The 18991-nt window shown below is 66.0% G+C and overlaps 2 protein-coding genes across 5 annotated transcripts; both read right to left on the reverse strand.

Annotated features, from left to right (window-relative positions):
* Nucleotides 1-488: 488 nt before the first annotated feature.
* On the reverse strand, nt 489-9469 carry LOC118248622 (prominin-1-A-like). 3 transcript variants are annotated; one of them, XM_035547763.2, is made up of 25 exons: nt 9384-9469; nt 8193-8344; nt 7024-7082; nt 6709-6914; nt 6214-6334; nt 6042-6105; nt 5751-5840; nt 5478-5668; nt 5300-5374; nt 5152-5215; nt 4842-5001; nt 4554-4706; nt 4186-4309; nt 3979-4070; nt 3741-3825; nt 3501-3644; nt 3190-3261; nt 2905-2994; nt 2743-2796; nt 2571-2651; nt 2313-2381; nt 2123-2212; nt 1939-2051; nt 1411-1428; nt 569-1063 (listed from the first exon to the last, which is right to left on the reverse strand). In XM_035547763.2, exons 2-25 carry the CDS (start codon nt 8320-8322, stop codon nt 1012-1014), a joined length of 2397 nt encoding a protein of 798 aa, XP_035403656.1. In that variant the 5' UTR covers nt 8323-8344; nt 9384-9469; the 3' UTR covers nt 569-1011. The 3 variants fall into 3 exon arrangements, with proteins under 3 accessions (XP_050567878.1, XP_035403656.1, XP_035403657.1); XM_050711921.1 differs by lacking the exon at nt 1411-1428 and having other exon boundaries at nt 489-1082; XM_035547764.2 differs by lacking the exon at nt 1411-1428.
* A 3986-nt stretch (nt 9470-13455) lies between these two features.
* Nucleotides 13456-16974, reverse strand: LDB1 (LIM domain binding 1). Of its 2 annotated transcripts, none has more exons than XM_035547730.1 (10): nt 16880-16974; nt 16350-16394; nt 16055-16130; nt 15673-15775; nt 15327-15499; nt 14997-15119; nt 14760-14843; nt 14374-14497; nt 14070-14212; nt 13456-13686 (listed from the first exon to the last, which is right to left on the reverse strand). In XM_035547730.1, exons 1-10 carry the CDS (start codon nt 16897-16899, stop codon nt 13456-13458), a joined length of 1122 nt encoding a protein of 373 aa, XP_035403623.1. In that variant the 5' UTR covers nt 16900-16974. The 2 variants fall into 2 exon arrangements, with proteins under 2 accessions (XP_035403623.1, XP_035403622.1); XM_035547729.1 differs by having other exon boundaries at nt 14064-14212.
* Nucleotides 16975-18991: the final 2017 nt, after the last annotated feature.

Genomic DNA, 18991 nt, shown 5'->3' on the forward strand with positions numbered 1-18991 from the left:
AGTGCAGCTTCAGATAACTCCTGGAGGAAAAAAAAAATAGCGTTTAGGAGATCCGAAAGCAAATGGAAAACGTGATAAAGGAGATGTACTTTGGGGAAGGCGAGCTGGCCAGCTCGAGCTCATCGCTCCCTCCGATAAGACTTGGACTTTTGCGATGAAGGAAGTGAGTCAGGCTGCTCGCGGACGCCTCCCATGCCTGGGCTGGCCTCCGGGACGGCCCCAGGGCTCGAGCCAAGGAGCAGCACACCTGCGCTTGCCCCCACCACGGGTGCAGACCAAGTCCGGTGGCCGATGACCCTTGGTGGGTGGACACCAGCGGGGCAGCGCGTGGGACCTCCACCGAGTCCCCTCACCAGTGGAAAGCCCTCGCCCCGGGGAGCACCGTGACACCAGGACCACGGACACAAACCCAGCTCATGCCAGCAGTGGGAAACCATCCCACCCCCAAAGCCCCTCCATCCTGGCCAGAAGCACGCATGCTGCCCCGTGCCTCCAGCACACAATCACCTCATTTATTGTTTCACACCGAAAAAAAAAATCACAGTATTGGGAAGAGCCGGGCTCCCTGCAAAAATAAATACTCACATTGCCTGCGGAGCGAGGGGCCTGGGTAAGCAGGTTCCCCACGGCCGACAGCTCACCCTGCAGCAGCACGGCTGCTGCGAGCTGCCCTGTGCCCACGTGGCCCGGCCACGGGGCTGCTGGTCCGGCACGGCACCGGGACACGGCTGGGACAAGCCCCGTGGGAGATGCTCGGCTGCCTCCTCTTCCTCCCTGCCACCACCCTGGGCTGGCCGTGGTGGGGTATCAAAGTCCCAGCGGGGTCAGCACGAGGGGCAGACCCCCCCCTCCCTTTCACAGGTCACCCAGCTGCAGGGCATCGTTGCGCTTTGGGAAATGGGGCGGGGAGGTCCAGAAGCAGGGGTCCGAGCCCGTTCCCCAGCACCCAGGGGGAAGGTGCAGCGGACGGGGCAGTCGTGGTCCGTGTCCCGCGTGCCGTGGTGACGGGGGCTAATGCCTCGTGGATGGCCGGGGGATTCTGTACAGGTTGAACGCGGGTGCTCTGCAAAAATCAAGGTCACCTGTGTCACCCCCAGCCACAGAGGGGAGCAAGGGACAGCCCGGGATGTGCTGGCAGGGCCAAACCTCATCCCACCCCCGTGGCCCAGCCCTGTGGGGAAGAGGGTGCTGAGATCCCCTGGCAGGCTTGGGGGAGGCTGGGAGCCAACAGCACCCCCAAAGATGACAGGGGAACCCCAAAACAGCCTACACCACACAGGTCCCCCCCGGGTGGTCCTTCCCTGGTGCCTGCGCCCTCCTTGGCTTGCACTTTTCTGCTTCCTCTCCTTGTCCCCCCCCTTTTTTGCCCCGTCCCCCCCATGCTGCAGGAGACATGGCATTGCTACTTACATCTCCACAGCTTCGTCCCTGGGCAGAAGGAAAAAGAGGGGACAGCATCAGTGGGGCTGGAGGTGCCTCCTGGGACAGTCCAACAGCCCAGCATCGTGCTGTGGGACCGGGCTGTCCCCGGGGGCACACGAGGCAGACGCGGGGGCTGCAGGGGGTGACAGTCCCCTCCACCCCAGCCACCCCATCTGGACACAGCTCAGGGGGCTCCTCCAGCCCCCCTGGACTTTGCTGGGAAAACGGGACCCCAAGGAGCTTGGGGGCAGCCCCAGGGTGCCAGCAGCCCCCTGAGCACGAGCGAGCAGTGCACCCTCGTGGTGACAACGCCAAGCACGCACCGCGCTGCCTTCCTCCCGTCCGCACAGCACCCGGCTGCGCTCCCGTTGTGGGTCCCCGGCACAAACCATGGTGCAAAACAATTCGAGGCTGGTGGCGGAGCCCGAGACGGGCTGGGGGCTGCAGCCAGCGCTGCACAAAAGGGACCTGACGGGGGCCCCCCATGCCCAGCGCCGTCGCGGGGCAGCTCCCCACCTGTAGACGTCGGCGATGTGCATGCGGCGGTAAAACTTGGCGAGCCTCACAGCCAGGATGATGCTGGGCAGCAGGAAGACGGTGCACCAGCCCAGGCTGAACCAGAAGGCGTTCTGGGGGCCGGGGGGAGCCGTCAGTAATCGGGACGGCATCTTCCACCCCACACCCGGGCCGCCCTGCTCACCAGAGAGTCCAGGAGGTAGTCGCAGGCGATGGCCTCCACGTTATCCAGGGTCTGCGCTACGGGCTTGCAACGCGCCACGTCTCTCCTCAGCTGGGGACACGGGGCGGGTGGGACAGGACACGTCAGGGCCCCCCAGAAGCCTGCAGCCCGTCCCCGCTCCCCTCCGCCCCGCCGAGGAAGGCTCACTCACGCTGCTCTTGGCCCAGGCGATGTAGGTGTTGAAGAAATCCAGCATCTCCTCCAGGAAGGCCCACGTCTCCTGGGGGGGCAGGCAGAGAGTGGAGATGCCTCACCGCCAGCCCTCTCCGTGCCCCGTGTCCCCTCTGCGTCAGGACCAGGGCTTTCAGGCCACCTCCATCCAGCAGCAGTGGGGCTGCAAGCCACCCCCAGAGCCCTGGCCACATCCCCCCCACCCGGGCAGCCCCCCAGCAGGGCACGGCGAGCTCACGTTCTTGATGATGTTCACCATCTCCCTCCCCAGGAAGTCCTGGGTCTCGTTGGCTTGGTCCAGTGCGGTTTTCGTCTGTGCCTGGGGCAGAAGGTGCTCTCAGCGGTGTGATGGGGGCTTTTTAGGGTGCCACAGAGCAGGGGGTATGCAGAAGCCCCCACACACAGCTCACCTCGAGCTGGGCAGCCCGGCTCTGCGCCAGGTAGATGTTCTCCTTCAGGCTTTGCTGGGGATGATGGAGAGAGAGGGTCAGAGACGTGCACCCCATGGCTCAGCCCAGACCCCCCCACACACCCAGCACCCCCAGCACCTTCCCCACCCCAGCATCGCTCACCAGCAGCCCTGGGAAGCTCGCCTGCATCTCCGTGTCCAGCTCCCTCAGATCGGCAGCGTCAGCCTGCAGGTCTTCTCTCACGTCCGTGCCCTAAAAGGAGGTGCAATCAGCAGTGCCCCCCACCACAGCGATGCAGGGGGGCTGGGGGACCCCCCTTGCTCTGGTGAGAAGAGCCAGGCGAGGGAGGTGAAGGGTCTCGTCCCCCCACGGCACCCAGGGGAGACCCCCGCAGCGCTGGCTTTGGGGACAGGGTGGCCGTGGCCCCGGGGTGCTGCCACCTCTCACCGCTTTGTCCACCAGCTGCTCCAGCTCCGCGGCCAGATCCTGGAGGCTTACCACGGTCACATTCTGATCCAGCTGGAAAAGGCAGAGACAGAGCCATGAGACGGGGGTGGGACGAGGCTGACAGAGGGGCTTCGCCCCCACGCACCCCATCCCCGTGGGGCAGAAGAGCCTGGACCTCCCGGCTGCAGGAGGAGGAGGGTCTCCCACAGCAGCAAAGCAGAGGGAACAGGGGCCCCACAACACGCACCCGGACCCCCCGACCCGACACCAGGCTGCCCCCAGCCCGGGGGCTGCCCCCCCAGCCCACCCACCTGCTCCAGGATGCGGGTGAAGTTGGGGGGCTGCGCGGCCCGGCTGGCGTTCAGCAGCAGGTCCCCCTGGCTCTCGTTGAGCAGGGAGACGGGGCCCAGGGTGATGTTCACCTCCTCGAAGGCCGCAGAGATCTCTTCCGTGTACTGCCGGGGCGAGGGGAGCCGTGAGGGACGTGACACCACCGTGTCCCCCAGGTGGGGGGCACAGCCCGGCACCGCTCTCTCCCCCCCAACACCCACCTGGCTGATGTTCAAAAGCTCGTCCAGGGACACCCTCTGGTCCAGGCGCAGCGTCTGCCACAGGGCAGTGTCCTGCTGGCACTGCCTGCGGGAGGGACACGGGGCTGAGAACGGGGCAGGCAAGTGCCAACCCCCCCCCCGCGAGCATCTCTTCCCCGGGGTGGGCACCTCGCTCCTTCCCTGGTGCCCCCCAGCCCCAGGGGGACCCAGGGGTGCCCGGAGGCAGGGCTGGCCCCACCTGTATATCTGCGAGAAGTTCACGGTGCCGCTCTTGTCGCCCAGCACCTCCGACAAGTTGAAGCCAGGTATCAGGCCGGGGGTATCCACGAGCTGAGAGCAGAAGAGATGGGGACAGTAGGCACGGTGCAGGGCGGGGCACCTGGGGAGAGCATCCCAAAGGGACCAGCAGAGGTGGCTGGGCAGGGGCATCCCCCGGGGAGCCCACCTGGAAGAGCTGCTGGCTGCGCCAGGACTCGCAGACGAACATGTAGGAGTTCCCCCCCAGCAAGAAGGTGAGCAGCACCACCAGCATCAGCAGCCAGGAGAAGATGAAGCTGAAGCCGACGCCTCTGCAGGCACAGAGACACCGTCGGGGCACGGAGAGCCACGCAGGCGGTCCGTGCCACCACGGGGCGAGAGGGACGTCAGCCTCTTTCCCTGGCACCACGTTTCACCCTTACACTCACCCCTGTGCAATGGGTCATCATGGGGCAGGACGTTAAATAATTTAAGTGTCGGAGCTTGAGCAGCCCCAGGACAACCCACCCCGTCCCACCACCCCAAATTTATCCTCGGATAATCCCGGAGCCTCACGCCATGAAGAAGTCCCCGCCGGTGTTGGAGAGGCAGCTGCGCTGCGTGGGCAGGGCGCTTTCCTTCAGCCCCAGCGGCCCCAGCAGCAGCCCCAGGACGTTGCAGAGGACCACCAGCAGCACCAGGCAGCACAGGAGGGCACACACGCTCCACCTGGGGTTAAGGGGACGGGCAGGGCTCAGGACCCGCCGCGCCAAGCAGCGCCCACCATACACAGAGCTGGCTTCGGGGGAGGAAGGCGGATGAGGCCGCGGGGGGATGCGGGGCCAGCAGCAGCCCCTCGCCTACCTGAGCCTGTCCAAGTCGGTGACAGGCTTCTGGTAGTCGGCCAGCACCGAGGTGGCGTTGCTCATCACGTTCCCGATGTTCTCCTCCACCTCCAGCAGTGGCAGCTGCTGCTGCAAGCTCCTGATCTCCTCCCGGATGAGGCCCAGCTGGTCCTGGGTCTCTGCAGGGGACGGGATGGGGACGGGATGGGGACGGGAGCTGCTGCTGCTGCTGCCCCGTCCTGCTCGGCTGGGGCAGCGGGGACTCGAGGAGAGGGTGGGCAGGGGGCGGCCGTGACCAAGGAGGACATCAGCACGATGGCCCTGCTTACTTGTCACCACGTCCTGGGACTGCTTCTGCACCTCATCGGGGGTCTTCTCCAGCGTGCTGTTCACCTGCGAGGAGGGGACGGCGTGCTGACCGTGTCCCTCTCACAACCCAGGGGTCCCTCCCCGTCCCCCGTGGCAGCAGCTCCTCACCTTCTCCAAACCGCCCGCGAGGCTGGAGCCCAGCACCTCCCCCAGCACCTCCAGCTGCTGCTCCACGCTGGGGATCTGCGGGGAAAAGCTTGCGGTGACGGGGCTGCGGGCCGGTGGGCTGGGGGTGGGGGGCGGGGGGGCGGACAGATGCCAGGCCCCCCAGCCCCTCCTCACTCACCGTGCTGTAGTTGGTCGTGAAGGCGACGCCGTCCGGCGAGACGCTGCCGCAGGGCCGCCCGCAGCGCTGCAGGGTCTGCCCGAGGCGCTCCCGCAGGTTGCCCAGCCGCTGGCTGTAGTTGCCCTGCAGCTCCTCGAGGCGCCCGCGGGTGCCGTTGATGGTGCCGAAGGCGGCCGCCAGCGTCTCCATCGCTGGGGAGGCAGCGAGGGCTCAGCCTGCCTGCCCTCACCCAGCCGCGCCCCCAAACCCCAGCCCTCAGCCCCGGGACGTTACCTCCCAAAAGGCTCTGGAGGGATCCCAGCGCCCCGTCCACGCTGCTCCTGATGCCCGAGACGATCATGCCGCCCAGGATGGGCCCGATGTCTGCGGAGATGGGGGGGTCAGTGCAGGGCCCCCCGGCAGCAGCAGCAGGACAAGGCTGAGCTGTGCCGGAGCCCAAGCACCGCATCACCCCCAGCAGCCCCTGCTCCACAAATCCCCCCAACCCCCCCCAAATCCTGGCTGCAGCAGCTGGCTGTGGGTGCAGGAGGCTGCTCCAGCCCCCCCCCTGCCGCGCACACTCACTCTGCAGGCTGGTGTTGGTGCGGCCCAGCGGGACGTCGCTGCGGTCGATGACAAAATTCACTTGCTGCAGGGAGAGAGACGGGGCATCAGCACGGGCTGGGGGCTCCGTGGGGACCCTTCCCCACATCCAGCCCCGCTGCCACCCTTCCCCGGGGGGGCTCTTTGGGCATGCCTGGGGGATGGAGGTCAGATAGGTGCCGAGGTTGTCCACCGTGGCGTTGAAGTTGGGGAAGGTGCCGCTCACGGCCTGGGAGAGGCGGGTGTTGCTGATGAAGGCGCAGACATCGCCGGCCCTGCAAGGGAAGGGTGGGGGGGTCAGCTGGTGGGGGGCACCGTCCTCATGTCCCCCCTCCAAATCTGGGTGCTGCGGAGCATCCCTGTGAGTGCCTTGCTCACAACCAGCAAAAAAGGACCCGGAGGGACGTGCCCCAGCCCCAGCCCCTTCCCCTTCTGCTATGGGGAAACTGAGGCACGGGAGCCCCGTGGCGAGGCTCTCGGGAAGGGAACGCGTGGAAAAAGAGCTCGGCCCTGCAGGACCAGCTCCCCACGGCCTCCGCTTCCTTCCCTTTGTCCTGCCGTGCCGGGAGCCACTCCTGCAAACAATGGCAGCTTCCTGGCCCGGCCGCCCTCAGCCAACGCCGCCCGCGTTCCCACCCGGCGCACTCACAGCAGGAGGGCAGAGACCAGCAGCACGGAGCCGTAGAGCGCCCGGCGCCGGCAGCCCGTCCGCCGGCCCTGCTTCTGGTACATGCGGCCCCCGCAGTGCCCGCAGCAGCGGCAGCAGCAGAAGCAGCATCCCACCAGCGGCACCAGGACGATGAAGAGGAGCCCGATGGCCGCGCAGACCAGGAAGCCCAGCTCGTAGCGCAGCAGCTGGGAGAGGAAGGAGGAGAGGCAGCACGAAGCCGGCACCCTCCGCCCTAACCAGCCCCACATCCAGACCCCGTGGGGGCGGGATGGGTCTCACCAGCCGCCCGCTCACCTCCTGCACGTGCTCCTCGGACACCTTGCTCTGGGGCTGCGCCAAATCTGCAATCAGCTCTGGGAGACAAGGAGCAGAGAGGGCTGTGAGCTGCCACTGGGGCTGGGGGCTCTCCGAGTGGGCCCCCCCCCACCACAGAGAGGGGCTCCCAGTGCCAAGCATCACCTACAGCACCGTGCGTGCTGGGCACCTTGCTCCCTTACAGCTGTCCCCCCCGGCCATAATTTTGCACAGCCCTTTTGGCATTGCCAGTCCCCAAACTCTCCGTTTTTGAGGGGCCCTCGCCCCCACCCAGGTGCCCCGATGGCTGTTTTGGGGAGGATGCTCTGACAAATCTCTCGGCTGCCCTCGCTGGGTGCCCTCCTGCAGCCCAGCCCCGCACAGGAGGAACAAGCTGCGTGTGGATGGCATCGGGGTTGGGGACTGGGAAATCTGCACAGATAGGGGCAAAGTCCCCCCCGTGGTGCTGCTTTCCTTCATCCCCAGGACTCGCTCTGCCCTTCACCCAAGGCCCCATCATTGACGTCACACCGCATGGTATAATTACACCCCGCTACTTCATGAAATCATGGAATCATGCAGGTAGGAAAATACCTCTAAGATATCTGGTCCAATCCTTAGCCCGGTACTAAAGTCCACCACTAAACCATGTAACCAAGTCCCGAATCTCCACGTTTCTTGAAGACCCCCAGGGATGGTGACTCAACCGCTTCCCTGGGCAGCCCGTTCCAGTGCCACACAGCCCTTTCAGTGAAGAAATTTCCCCTAATATCCAGCCCAAACCTCCCCAGTGCAAAATTCATGTGATACAAACAAGGCCCCAAAGCTGTTGTGGTGTCCTAGCCATGTGCTTGCTTGGGGGTTGCTGGCGGGCAGGGACTGAGCAGGGAAAGGGAAGAAGCCCAATGTCTGCAGCCGGAGAGTTGCAGCGGGACGGGGCGAGGTGGCCCTGCCACCAAAATCTGTGCTGGCCCCACCCAGGAGCACCCCACAGCCAAAGTGGACCCAGGCAGATGCAGCGGGGTCCCGCTCCGTCCTCCAGACCTCCCCAACCCACTACCCCAACTTTTAAATTCATGGTCACTACTGCAGGGAGGCTCAGGCTGGCCTGGGACCCCCGCTGCTCCTCACAGCCCCCCCACGCCCCCAGCAGCCCCCCATGCACCCACCGATGGGCAGGCCGTGGGGCTGCACCAGCCGCAGGAAGCCGTGCACCATGCTGACGAGGCCAGGAGTGCTGCTCCCCGGCGCCTCGGGGCCAGAGCCGTACAGGGGCTGCGAGACGTTCCCCAGCTCCATCGCGGCGGCTCCCGGAGGGCACCTGGGCACAGAGTACGACCGTCAGTGGTGGCAGGGCACAGGGCCACCCATCCTGCCCTGCCTCCGAGCAGGAAACGCAGGGAGAAAAATCAGCCACAATGCCTGGGAGCCAAGCGAGGTGGGAGGGATGGGGAGTTCAGGGGCAGCGAGGGGGAGATGCCAGGTAGGAGATGACCGCGAGGGACCAGAGGGGCTGGGGGGATGGATTGGGGACGAAGCACTTACCCCTTCCTCTGACACCTTCCCGCACCCGCCACAGGGCCCAGCTGCTCAGAGCCAGCACCCGGGCTTTATGGTTTGTTTAAGTTTCAGCTGTGATTACTGAAAAGCTGTTTGCCAGCCAAGGCGGTGATGCCGGCATCGCCCCACCCTGCCCCGGCCACCTCCTGGCACCCAGCCACCCCCGGCTGCCTCTGCGTACCAGGGCCAGGGTCAGCACCGAGCCACGCCGAGGGGGTTCCCAGCAGGCGCGGGGGAGAAGAGAAGCCCCTCACCTCTTCTCTCCCACCCACTGCTTCCCCCTGTCCCAGCCCAGAAGCTCGGAGCTCCCCAGAGCCAGGTGGGCCATGGGGGTCCGAGGCAGCCCCTCCGGCTCCTCCACCCCAGCACCCTTCGGGATGGGGTCCACCATTTGGGCACGACCCGGCCGCAGCACTTAAGAAGCGCTTCCCAAGCGGGGCATGGAGCAAAACCGACATTCTTCACGTGCACCCCGACCCCTCCAAAGCTGGGAAGGGCCACACCAGGTCCCAGGGACCAGCAGGGGAGATTTTTCCCCCGAGACTCCACCAGCCCCCCCGGCCAGCTCCCACCACCCCTCCCCGGCCAGCCAGCAAGCCCACCCGCAGCGGGCTCTGCCCCGTGCCACCGCCCCTTGGCCCTGCTCCCGCTGCCCGTCCCCTGCCCCTGGGCACGGGGGGATGGCCGGGGGGGTGTCCCCGCGCCCCCCCCCCCCCCGCTGCCCTGAAGACCCTCAGGCCGGGGATGGAGGAGGGTGGCAGGGGAGGGGGGTCCCGGTGCCGGGGGCGCAGGGGACGCACCCGGTGGGCGCAGGGCGCGGAGCCCCGGGGCTGGTCCCGGCGGCGGCAGCGGGAGCTCCCCGGCACGGCACGGCCCGGCACGGCTCTGCACGGCGGGGGGGCGGCCCGGCACGGCCCTGCCCAGCCGGCCCGGGGCCGCCCCTTCCGTCCCGGCTCCCTGCCCGGGACTGGGCGAAGCCCCCGGCGCCCACCCCGGCGCGCCCCAGGGAGCCCCCCGCAGCCGCTGCCCTGCTCACCGCAGCACCCCATAACCGTCCCCCAGAGCCCCCCGCTGCTGCCCAGCCCCATACACAGCCGGTACCACCTCTCTGCCCCACCATGAGCCTCCCTGGCCCCCGGGATCCCCCCTGCCACAGCTCCTACTGCACTGTCCCCATCACCGCCCCGTCCCCACGTCCCCAAGGAGCCACCGCGTGCCTCTCGCTTTTGGGCAGACACCACTGGGGAGACGAGGCCGAGCTGTCCCCAGGCCGTACCCTCACGTCCTCGGCTCCCCGGCGCTGCTCGCTCGCTGGCTGCCACCTCCCAAGTTACTGCTTAACTGTCCCCGGCACACGCGGGCATCACGGCTCTCGGCGACCTTGGGCGAGGGTGGCACTGGGTGGGGGGCAGCCTGGCCCCGGGGCTCTCCTGGCCTCGCTGCTGCCGGGTGCCCCACGGGATGCTCTGGCTCGGCACGGGCACCGGAGGATGCAAACGCCCCAGAAAAAAAAGGGAAAATAAAATAAATAAAAAAAAAACTGTAAATTTAAAACTTCAATGCGGTTCTTGCAATGTTTGGGCTGATGCGGGAAGGGAGGTTAGGGGTTCACCCGCAGCCCTCCCGGCTCATCCCTCGGGGTTTCGGGGCAGTTGTTTCTGGCTGCTTTCCCCCAGGGCACGGAGCTCGGCCTTTTCCAGGCTGCTGACGCCCTGCGCCCGCCCGGCGGGCACGGGGAACGTCCCCGAGCTGCTTCCTGGTGCAACCCCGGGGACGCCTCGTCCAGCCGGTCCCCCCCAGCTCCTCGCAATCTGGGAGGCGAGGAGCGGCCGGGCCCTCTGCCAGCTCCTGGGCTCCGGGGTGGGAGGGGGAAGGCTCTGAGCGCACCCCAAATGGGCTGCGCATGGGCAGGATGCGGCCAGGCACCCTGGGAGCGTGGGGAGCAGCTGGGACTGCTGGTGGCTGGCCGCTGCCGGTCCTGCCTCCGCTGTGCCGTGGCGTCACCCCGCTCCCTGGTGTCACCCCGCTCCCTGCACTGCTCCTGTCCCCCCCAGGGGGTCCTGCAGAGGCCACTGGTGCTGGGTGCAGGAGAGGAACGGGGCTGCTGACACCCGGGATCAGTGGGACCGACTGAGGCCACCCTGCTGGCACCCACCCTGCCACGTGCACCCATCGTGACCCCGTCACCCTGCAGCCACCCCGGCCAGACCTAGGGGAAGGATGACAAGGTGACATCCCTCGTCACACACGTCACCCCAATCCCTGCCCCTGTCCCCTCTGCTATGAGGAAACGGGCCCAACCCTGCCCCCACCCTCCAGTGCACCCCTGGTTCAGGAGCCCCATTGTTTCCCCGCTTTTCCTCCTGTTAATGCTCCCCTTTGCTCCAGCGTTACCCACAGCCCCAGGTTCCCTGCCCTGGGGGGGGGTCGCTCGGGGTGAAACGCCCCCGGAGCTGCTGCCCAGGGGGCTCTGAAGGCCGGGGACCCGGGGATGTCACCGCTGGGGCCAGCTGCTTGCCCTGCTCTGGGGACACGGGGGACCAGCATCTCGTCCCCACGCTGGCACGTGGCACCCCTGGGTCCTGTGCTGGGAAAGAAGCGCTCGGGACAGCCTCAAACCGAAAAGTCGTTTTATTGGTACCATACATGACTCATAAATGGCACAAACTATGGAGGAGAAGGAAAAAAAAAAAAAAAAAAAAAGAAAAGAAACAAAAAGGCATTACAGTGTGCCTGGGGGGGTAGGGGGCAGCGAGGGGCACGTCACCACCCCCACGGGAGCCCCAGCAACGCGGCAGCGGTGACAATCGTACCTTAACTGCAAAGCAGAGCCCCCCCCTGCCGCGCCAGGCTCCCACCGTGGGGTCCCCATGCTGGGGGGGTCCCCGGGGCTGAGACCTCAGCCCCCGGCCGCCCCGGGGCGCAGGAGCCACCCCAGGCATCTCGCTGGGGTTTTGGGGCCAGGAGCAGGCCAGGGCTGAGCGTGGGGCTCAGGCACCATCTCCCAGCCCCAACCCGGAGACAGCAGCAGCGAGGGGGGGGTGTCACGGGGGTCCCCCCTCACAGCTTGGCCACCCCCCCCACCATCTCAGCCACGGGTGGGAGAGACACAGAGTGCGGGCGGCCCCCCTGCTGCACCCACAGCCCCCCACGCTCACGGGGGGTCCCCCGATGGTGCCAGTCAGCCCCCAGCCCCACGGGGCAGCAGGGGACACCGGCTGGGGGGGGGGGGCTGGTGAAGGGAAGGGGGTGCAGACCCCCCCATCTCCCCCAAACCGCAGGGTTGCTCCGTGTGCTCCAGGCTCCCTTCCACACGCACACGCAACCCTCCCGCACGCACACGCTCTCGCACACGCACGTGCACCCAGCACCCAGCCCTGCCCGGAGCAGCCCCGGCCCACCCCCCCGGGGCAGCACATGCTGCAACCCCCCCTCGGGGGGGTAGCCCGGGGCCCTGGCTCCCCCAAAAATGCACCACCGAGGCTGTTTGGGGGAGCTGGTGAGCACAAACGCCCCCCCAGGCGCCTCCTGTCTTCTCCGTGGAAGAAGCCTTGGAAGGAAATTTTTTTTCCTTTTTTTTTTTTTTTAAACCAAAAAAAAAAAAAATAAAACCCAAAAAATTATTATTATTCTCGTTGTTTCCCCTAACATCAATGGAGGCACCTGCTCTAGTGATAACACATTGAAAGAACAGTATCGTACACACTGTCTACAGCGCGGAAATGTACAAGCACGAGGTACACGAACCCGAAGGGGGGGGCAGCAGGGACAACAGCACACAAGATTTACATTGAGGAGGGAGGCGGGGGGGATGCCCCCCGCCCCCTGGAGGGATTAGAAAGGAAGTCTGCAAAGTCTCTCCTTGGTTTGAAGCTCTCCGAACTGGATATAAAACGAGACTCCCAAGAGAAGAAGCCTGTACAAAAGTCAGGACAGGGTGAGAGCGCTCAGGGCAGGGAGGGGGGCACTGGCGAGGGGAGGGGGGTGTGGGGGGGCTTTTCCCATCTTTTTTTTTTTTTTTTTTTTTAAACTTACAATTTTAATAATATTATTTTTAAAAAAAAAAAAAAAAAGACAAAAGTAGGAGGTACCGGGAGCCGGGGGGTGGCCAGGGTGCTCCGGGCAGGAACGCAGGGGCCGCAGGCACGGAGCGAGGGCACCGGCCACCGGCACAGACCTGCGGCCTCGGGCCCCCCCGCGCCCCCCAGCCACCTCCCTGCCAGGCAATTCCTATGTACACAGTCCCCGTGGGCCCTGCTGTGGGGCGAGAGAGGGGATGGGGAGCAAAGTGGGGGGGCAGGAGAGCGGGGAAATGCCAGATCCTTGACAGCACCCCCAGCGCAGCAGGATCTGACCCCTGGGTGGGGGCTTTGTCCTTCGCCGACCCCCCCCAGCCCCAGGTCGGGCTGGAGATGTGCGACCAACCCTGTGGGCTGCTGCCCAGCAAACCCCAGCTGTCAGACCCGGGGCGAGGAAGAGGAGGAGGAGGAAGAGGGTCGCGGTGCTGGGCTGGACCCCAACGCAGGGCGGCTGCGCCCCTGCTCCCCCCATTCAGCAGGCAGGGGCTGGGCGCACCAGGAGGGGACGATGAGAAGCTCTCCGGGGCAGAAGCAGGGAGAAAGAGGGAGAAGGGGGGAATAACGAAGCTACAGCCCCGGATACCCACCCCTGCGCTGGGGTCTGGGGGGGAAGCAGGGGGGCGGGCAGGGGGCGAGAGGGCTGGGGCTCGCCCCCGGCCGTGCATCCTGCCGGCCGCGTGGCGCCGGTGCGCCCCGGTACCTCGCCGCTTCCCAGTCACTCTCCGTTGCAAATGTACAGGTAGATCGGTTTGGACTGAGTCCGCGGGGGGGGTTGAGGGGGGCCGCAGGGCCGTTACTGCGACGCCTGCGACGTGGGGTTCTCTGACTTGCTCTCCTGGCTGGAGGGCGGTTTGCTGTTCCAGGGGCTGTTGGCCCCCAGCGCGGGCGAGTTGTTGAAGCTGTCCTCGTCGTCGATGCCGTTGGCGGCGTCGAACTGCGTGTTCTCCAGCCGGGTGATGAGCCGCTCGTCCTCGTCCCCAAACTCCCCCCCCATCAGCGTGGGCTCGCCTACCACCATCACATCCTGAAAGGGGAGACGGTCCCGAAACATAATCGAGGTGGGGGGAGCCCTGGCCGCCACACCACCCCCAACACCGCAGCCCCTTCCCCAGCCGCGGGACCGGCTCCTCGCCCCCATCGCCAGCCCCAAGGTTTGGGCACCGCCTGGGTGGTGCTCAGGAGCTGCAGCCCCCCCGTCCCTGGGCTAGGACTTGCTCTCTGCAGGGGCTGAGACCAAGGGGGGGTCCTGGGGACTGCCCCCCCTGCTTGTCCCCATCGCCAGGAGAGGGCTGGGGGGCTCGGACAGGCAGCCCTGGGGCTCTCCCCTTAGCCACTCCCCGGGGCTGGGAGCCCTCCCCTCCACCCCGGGGAAGGAAGAGAGAATGGAAACGGGATGCTTACAGGTACCTGACTGGACAGGGCAAAGGTGCTGGCCGGGCTCTTCTTCTTGCTGTTGCTGTTGTTGGTGTTTCCCCCGCCGGAGCTCATGGTGCTGCCCCCCGACATCTTCCTTTTCCGGCGCTTGCTGGGCTGCTGCCGCGCTGGCTCCGCTGGCCCGGGAGGGAGAGGTGGTCAGCCCCAAAGAGAAGCAGCTGGTGCCCCCCCAACCCTTTTTCTACAACCCCCTCTACCAGGGCCACCTCTTCCCGTGACAGCCTCGCTGCCCTCCTCCCATCTGCGCCGAGAAGCCCGGCGGGCAGCGCAGACTCACCAGGCGGCGCGACCATCCGCTGCCACTTCTGGAACAGGCAGGTCTTGAGGCAGTCCCGGGGACTGAGGCTGTAGGTCTTGTGCCGCGACATGAGCTCCTGCATTGGTTCTAGGATTACACAGAGCTGCGGGGAGCAGACAGGCTCGGGGTTAGACGCAGTGCCCCTGGTCCCAACAGGAGCCCCTCTGTCACGCAGCCGTCCGTGTCGCACCGACCCAAGCCACACACGGAGCTCGCAGGCTCTGGCAGATTTGCTGCCCCACTGCTCTGCATCATCTGCCCCTCTTCCAGATCCCCCCACGCACAGCTTGCCCTGCTCCTGGCTGCAGGTACGGCTGCCCCGGGGCATCCGAGGTCCTGTCCCCCCCAGCTCCCTGCACACTTACTCGGAGGTAGTTGAGTGTGGAGTTTGAGAGCCCACAGCGGGTGATGTTCTTGGATAACTGGTCCAGCATCTGGGGGTCCTGTGCCTAGGGGCGAGAGGGACAGGGCTCAGCTGTGTCCTGCCTGGGGACTGTCCCCCGCCAAGCCCCAGCCTGTGATGGGGGGACAGGAGGGGCCCCCTCGTGCACGGCAGGGAGAGGAGCTCGGCAGCCCTGCCTCGCCCCCGGAGCAGAACTCACATGCATGGCAAGGATGCTGCGGGGGATGAGCTCTCGATGCTGGCGGATGCTGAAATGCCACGTCTTTATCCTCATCATGTCGTCGAACATGAACTCCAGGTAGAGCCGCCCTTCCACGCACACCTGGGCAGGGCAAAGGGTCAGGCGCACGCTGCCGGCACACGCTGCCACCCCGTTCCCCCAGCCCAGACCCCCCGGGAACCCATTGCTCCTGCACACCAGGACGCCCTCCCCTTGGCCTGCCCGTGCTTGGTACAAGTCCCAACACAAGCCAAAGCCACGAGCCTGCACGACCAGGGGACCTGTGCAGAAAGGGGACGCTGCCGGTACCTGGGTGAACATGGGCTTGCCGTGCTGGGTGACCATGGTGCACTGGTCGCAGTCCAGCGAGACGAAGTTGTTGTGGAAGGACTCCTTGGGGTGCTTGAGCACGTAGTAGAGCTCTGTGGCCCCTCCTTCAAAGATGCTGCGGAAGTAACGGGGAATCAGAGTCCGGCCGATCGCTGGAGTGGGAAAAGGAGGAAGATAAAAGTCAGTAAACCTGGCTCAGCTGGGTGTGCACATGGAGAGGGCCCCCCAGACCCCACGGCTGGAGGCAGCTGAGCTCCGACCCCCTGCCCACACCTCCCCGCGTAGCACCACGGTGAGCTGCGAGCCCGGCTCTGCTGCTACTCACTGTATCTCTTTGGTCCATCCTCCAAGCAGAAAGTGATTGTTAGCATGGCGTCATCCTCGAAGAACTCCGTGGTGAAGGCGTCCCACCACAGATTGTCACATTCCTGGGGGTGCCAGAGAGATGCCGGGTCACAGACAGCCCCGTGCCGTGCTCAGCCCTTGGAGGGCTGCAGAGAAGGGGCTGTCCCCTGGCCAAGCAGGACCCTGCTGCCAAGGGGATTTCTCCTAGACCTTACACAGCTCGTGAGGATGGGAAGCACAGAGCGCTCTCGGAGCGTGTGCTCTGTCCCCACCCTGCCGGAGGGACCCTGTCCCCAACACGCCCAGCTGGGAGCATCCCCCCGCCCCCGGCCACCCTCCCCTCCAGCTCCCCAGCTCCCCACCTCTGTCCAGTTCTGCAGCCGCTTGTTGAGCTCAAATATCCTGTAGTCGGTCTGGTTGCCGTACGGCGTGTGCCTCCTGCCAGGGTGCAGAGCATGAGCAGTCAGACTGGGCAGGCAGCCCGCCACGGGGGACACAGAGACGGGGACACACAACCGCCCTTTAGGGCTGGGCAGAGCCCCAGCACCCCCCATAAGTCCCCACAGGCCAGCAGCATGCCCACCCTCCAGGGCACCCCCATCCTTCCCATGCACGGGGCAGGCTCCCCGCTCCCCCCCCCAGCCCCGCCGTGCTTACCCGATGCCAGGCTCCAGGTACGTAGGTGGGTACATGGGAGTAGGGCTGGGGGGAGAAGCAGCACAGCCGGGTCAGCAATGGGGACACCTCCATCCCTGCCCTCCCCAGCCCGCCCTTCCCTGCCACCAGCAACAAGCAGTCGGGATGCTGACGTCCGACAGCCCCGCAGAGTGACTCGCTCCCCAAAATTGGGCTCTGCTCCCCGGTCCCAGGGACCTGTCCCACAGCTCCTGGGAGCTGTGCCCTGCTCCTCTGCAGCCGGGCAGGATTGGGGTTGGAAAAGGGGATATTTGGCCGACTGCTCCCTGCCCTGGGTCATCCCAGGAGTTTGGCCTGGCAAGGGGCTTGGTCCCACAGTGCTTGGGGACCTGGGACCCCCTTGATCCCAAATGTCACCCTTTCTCCACCCAGTCCCATCTCTCCCCTCGCACTGACTGAACTCCACGAGCTGCAGTCTCACCACATTTCTGGGAAGCCAAAGGTTCACAGAACCCCAAACCCTGCAGACCCCTCCCCGAGTCCCGTCTCACCCCACATCTCGATCCAGCATGGTGCCCGGGTGGAAGGGGGGGAAGGCGTTGCCGTTCGGGGGCTCCTTTGGCGAGTACAGCTTGAATGACTTAGAGGAACAGCCTGGAGAGAGAGGGAGGGCGCGGATCAGCCGGCTGCACCCCGGCACCGACCGCGGGCAGCCCGCGAGGACGGATGTTTGGAGAGGGTGGACACCCCTGCCCAACCCCCGTGGTGAGGAGGAGGAGGAAGAGGAGGGATGCAGCTGCTGGGAGGTGCCCTGACCCGAAAGGCAGGACGCTGCTGCGCTGCAGAGGCCAAGCCCTCGGTGACACAGCCCCATCCCTCCTCTGCTTCACCCCGCTGCCGGACAGACCCACGGGTGCCCAGAGCCCCTCGGGTGCCCAGAGCTCACCGGTTCTCAGCCGGCCAGGGCTCGGGGACCGGTGCCAAGGGACGGGTGCAGCTGGAGTGCCACGGAGCAGGCCGGGCCCTATCCCCCCTCCAGCCTTTCCACGCTGCTCCTAATCCTGCCGCCCCGACCCGGGAATCGCAGGGGATCGCTTTGCTGACCTTTCCATCGCCATGGAGACGGGTGAATAATCGCCCGGACGGCGGGTCCCCAGGCAGCCACCATCTGCCACTCAGGCAGCCCGGCGCTCGCCGGGCTCGAGATGGAAGGAGACGCCACAAACCATCCCCGCCGCCACCCGGCACCCCGCGCTGCCACCCGAGAGCGACCCGAGGGAGTCAGGGACACCCGCACCCCGTGTCCCGGCTCCCCAGGGGACCTCAGGGTGGGCTCCCACGCTCCCGGTCCCCCACCCGGCGGCTTCCCGGGAGCGCCCCGGCACGCCCCGCTGCCGGCAGGACCCGGCACGCCGAGCCGGGCGCCGCCGAGACACGTGCGGCGGGGATGAGCCGCTCCCCGCGGCCGGGCGAGGGCTCGGGCTCGGCCCCGGCGGGCAGCCAGGCAGACGGGCCGGCCCGGACGGGCGCGATGCCAGGGAGCGCCGGTTTCACCGGCTCGGCCGGCCCCGCCGCCGCGGGGACATCCCCGGTGGTGCCACGGCACCGGCCCGTGCACAGCGAGCGTGGCCGGGCTGCGGGGAAGGGCTCCGTCCTCAACGGGCACAAAACAGGAGCAAAAAGCCCTAAGGAAAGCGGGGCGCAGCCCCTCGCTCCCACCTACATCGTCATAGATTAAAAAAATTTGCCACGGAGGTCGGTGCTGGTGCTAGGGAATTTCTGCTTCCTGCTCCAATCCCGGTCAAGTTGTGCCCCGTGGAAATTAGAATTCAACTGAAGCCACGCTAGAAATACAGCATTTTCCTCGCCGCCTTGCTGCTGCTGAATGGCATTAAGTTGAAGCGTGCTTGATGCGCAGGAAACTTTCCAAAGGCGAGTGTCTTCTGGCTAAAACGAGCCAATCCATCACGCGCAGAAAGCAGCAGCGAGAGGCTGAACTCTGCTTGCTTCTGGTCACTGTCCTCGAGAAAAAGAGGACCAGCAGATCTCATCCTCTGATGTTTTGTTTTTATTCATCGATGAGAGAAGGGAGGAAAAAGCCCCCAAGGGCCCCTGCATTTTGTATTTCTCCTTTCTCGGCCGTGCGTGGATCCGAGCTGAGCCACAGACCACGAACACCCTCCATGGGCACGGGACGGTCTCCCAGGATGGCGTGACGGGGGGAGATCCAACCTGCTCTGCTCCTGATGCCTTGCCGACAGCCAGGACAGACCCCTGCTCCACCCCGAGCAGATTTAGCAGCGATAGGATCAGTCTGGGGGCTCTGCTAAGCGGCCTGTCGCAGCAGCTAGGGGAGGGAGAGGAGCCGGTGACGTGATCCCAGCACCACCAGCGCCCTGACCGAGTATTATTTTCAACACAGCATAAAATACGCTGCCACGTTAAGTGGTTTTAAATAACGTTAACAACAGCCCTGAGATTGACTACGGGCTGCCCAAGTGCTAAATCCACCGCAGCTACACACACGCTACCAGCAGTACACGGGCCAAGGCCACGACTTTGTGACAGCACCGGTGCCGATATTCACCCAGGCACGGAGCGCACCGCGTGCTCGGGGCGATGCCGCCGCTCCCCCCGCTGTGCTGCAAACCCCAGGGGCACGG

Source organism: Cygnus atratus, chromosome 7, assembly GCF_013377495.2.
Source record: "Cygnus atratus isolate AKBS03 ecotype Queensland, Australia chromosome 7, CAtr_DNAZoo_HiC_assembly, whole genome shotgun sequence".
In the NCBI taxonomy this organism is placed as follows: domain Eukaryota; kingdom Metazoa; phylum Chordata; class Aves; order Anseriformes; family Anatidae; genus Cygnus; species Cygnus atratus.

Excerpts from the sequence above, each read along its gene's own strand:
- LOC118248622 (XM_035547763.2), bottom strand. The coding sequence starts at position 8,322 with ATGGAGCTGGGGAACGTCTCGCAGCCCCTGTACGGCTCTGGCCCCGAG. Across the intron at positions 6,915-7,023 it reads CCGAGGAGCACGTGCAGGAG|CTGCTGCGCTACGAGCTGGG; the intron begins GTGAGCGGGCGG and ends TTCCTCTCCCAG. Across the intron at positions 4,310-4,553 it reads GGCGGGGACTTCTTCATGGC|AGGCGTCGGCTTCAGCTTCA; the intron begins GTGAGGCTCCGG and ends CTGTGCCTGCAG.
- LDB1 (XM_035547729.1), bottom strand. The coding sequence starts at position 16,899 with ATGCTGGATCGAGATGTGGG. Across the intron at positions 15,776-16,054 it reads GGCTGCAGAACTGGACAGAG|GAATGTGACAATCTGTGGTG; the intron begins GTGGGGAGCTGG and ends TGGCACCCCCAG. Across the intron at positions 15,120-15,326 it reads GCAAGCCCATGTTCACCCAG|GTGTGCGTGGAAGGGCGGCT; the intron begins GTACCGGCAGCG and ends TGCCCTGCCCAG.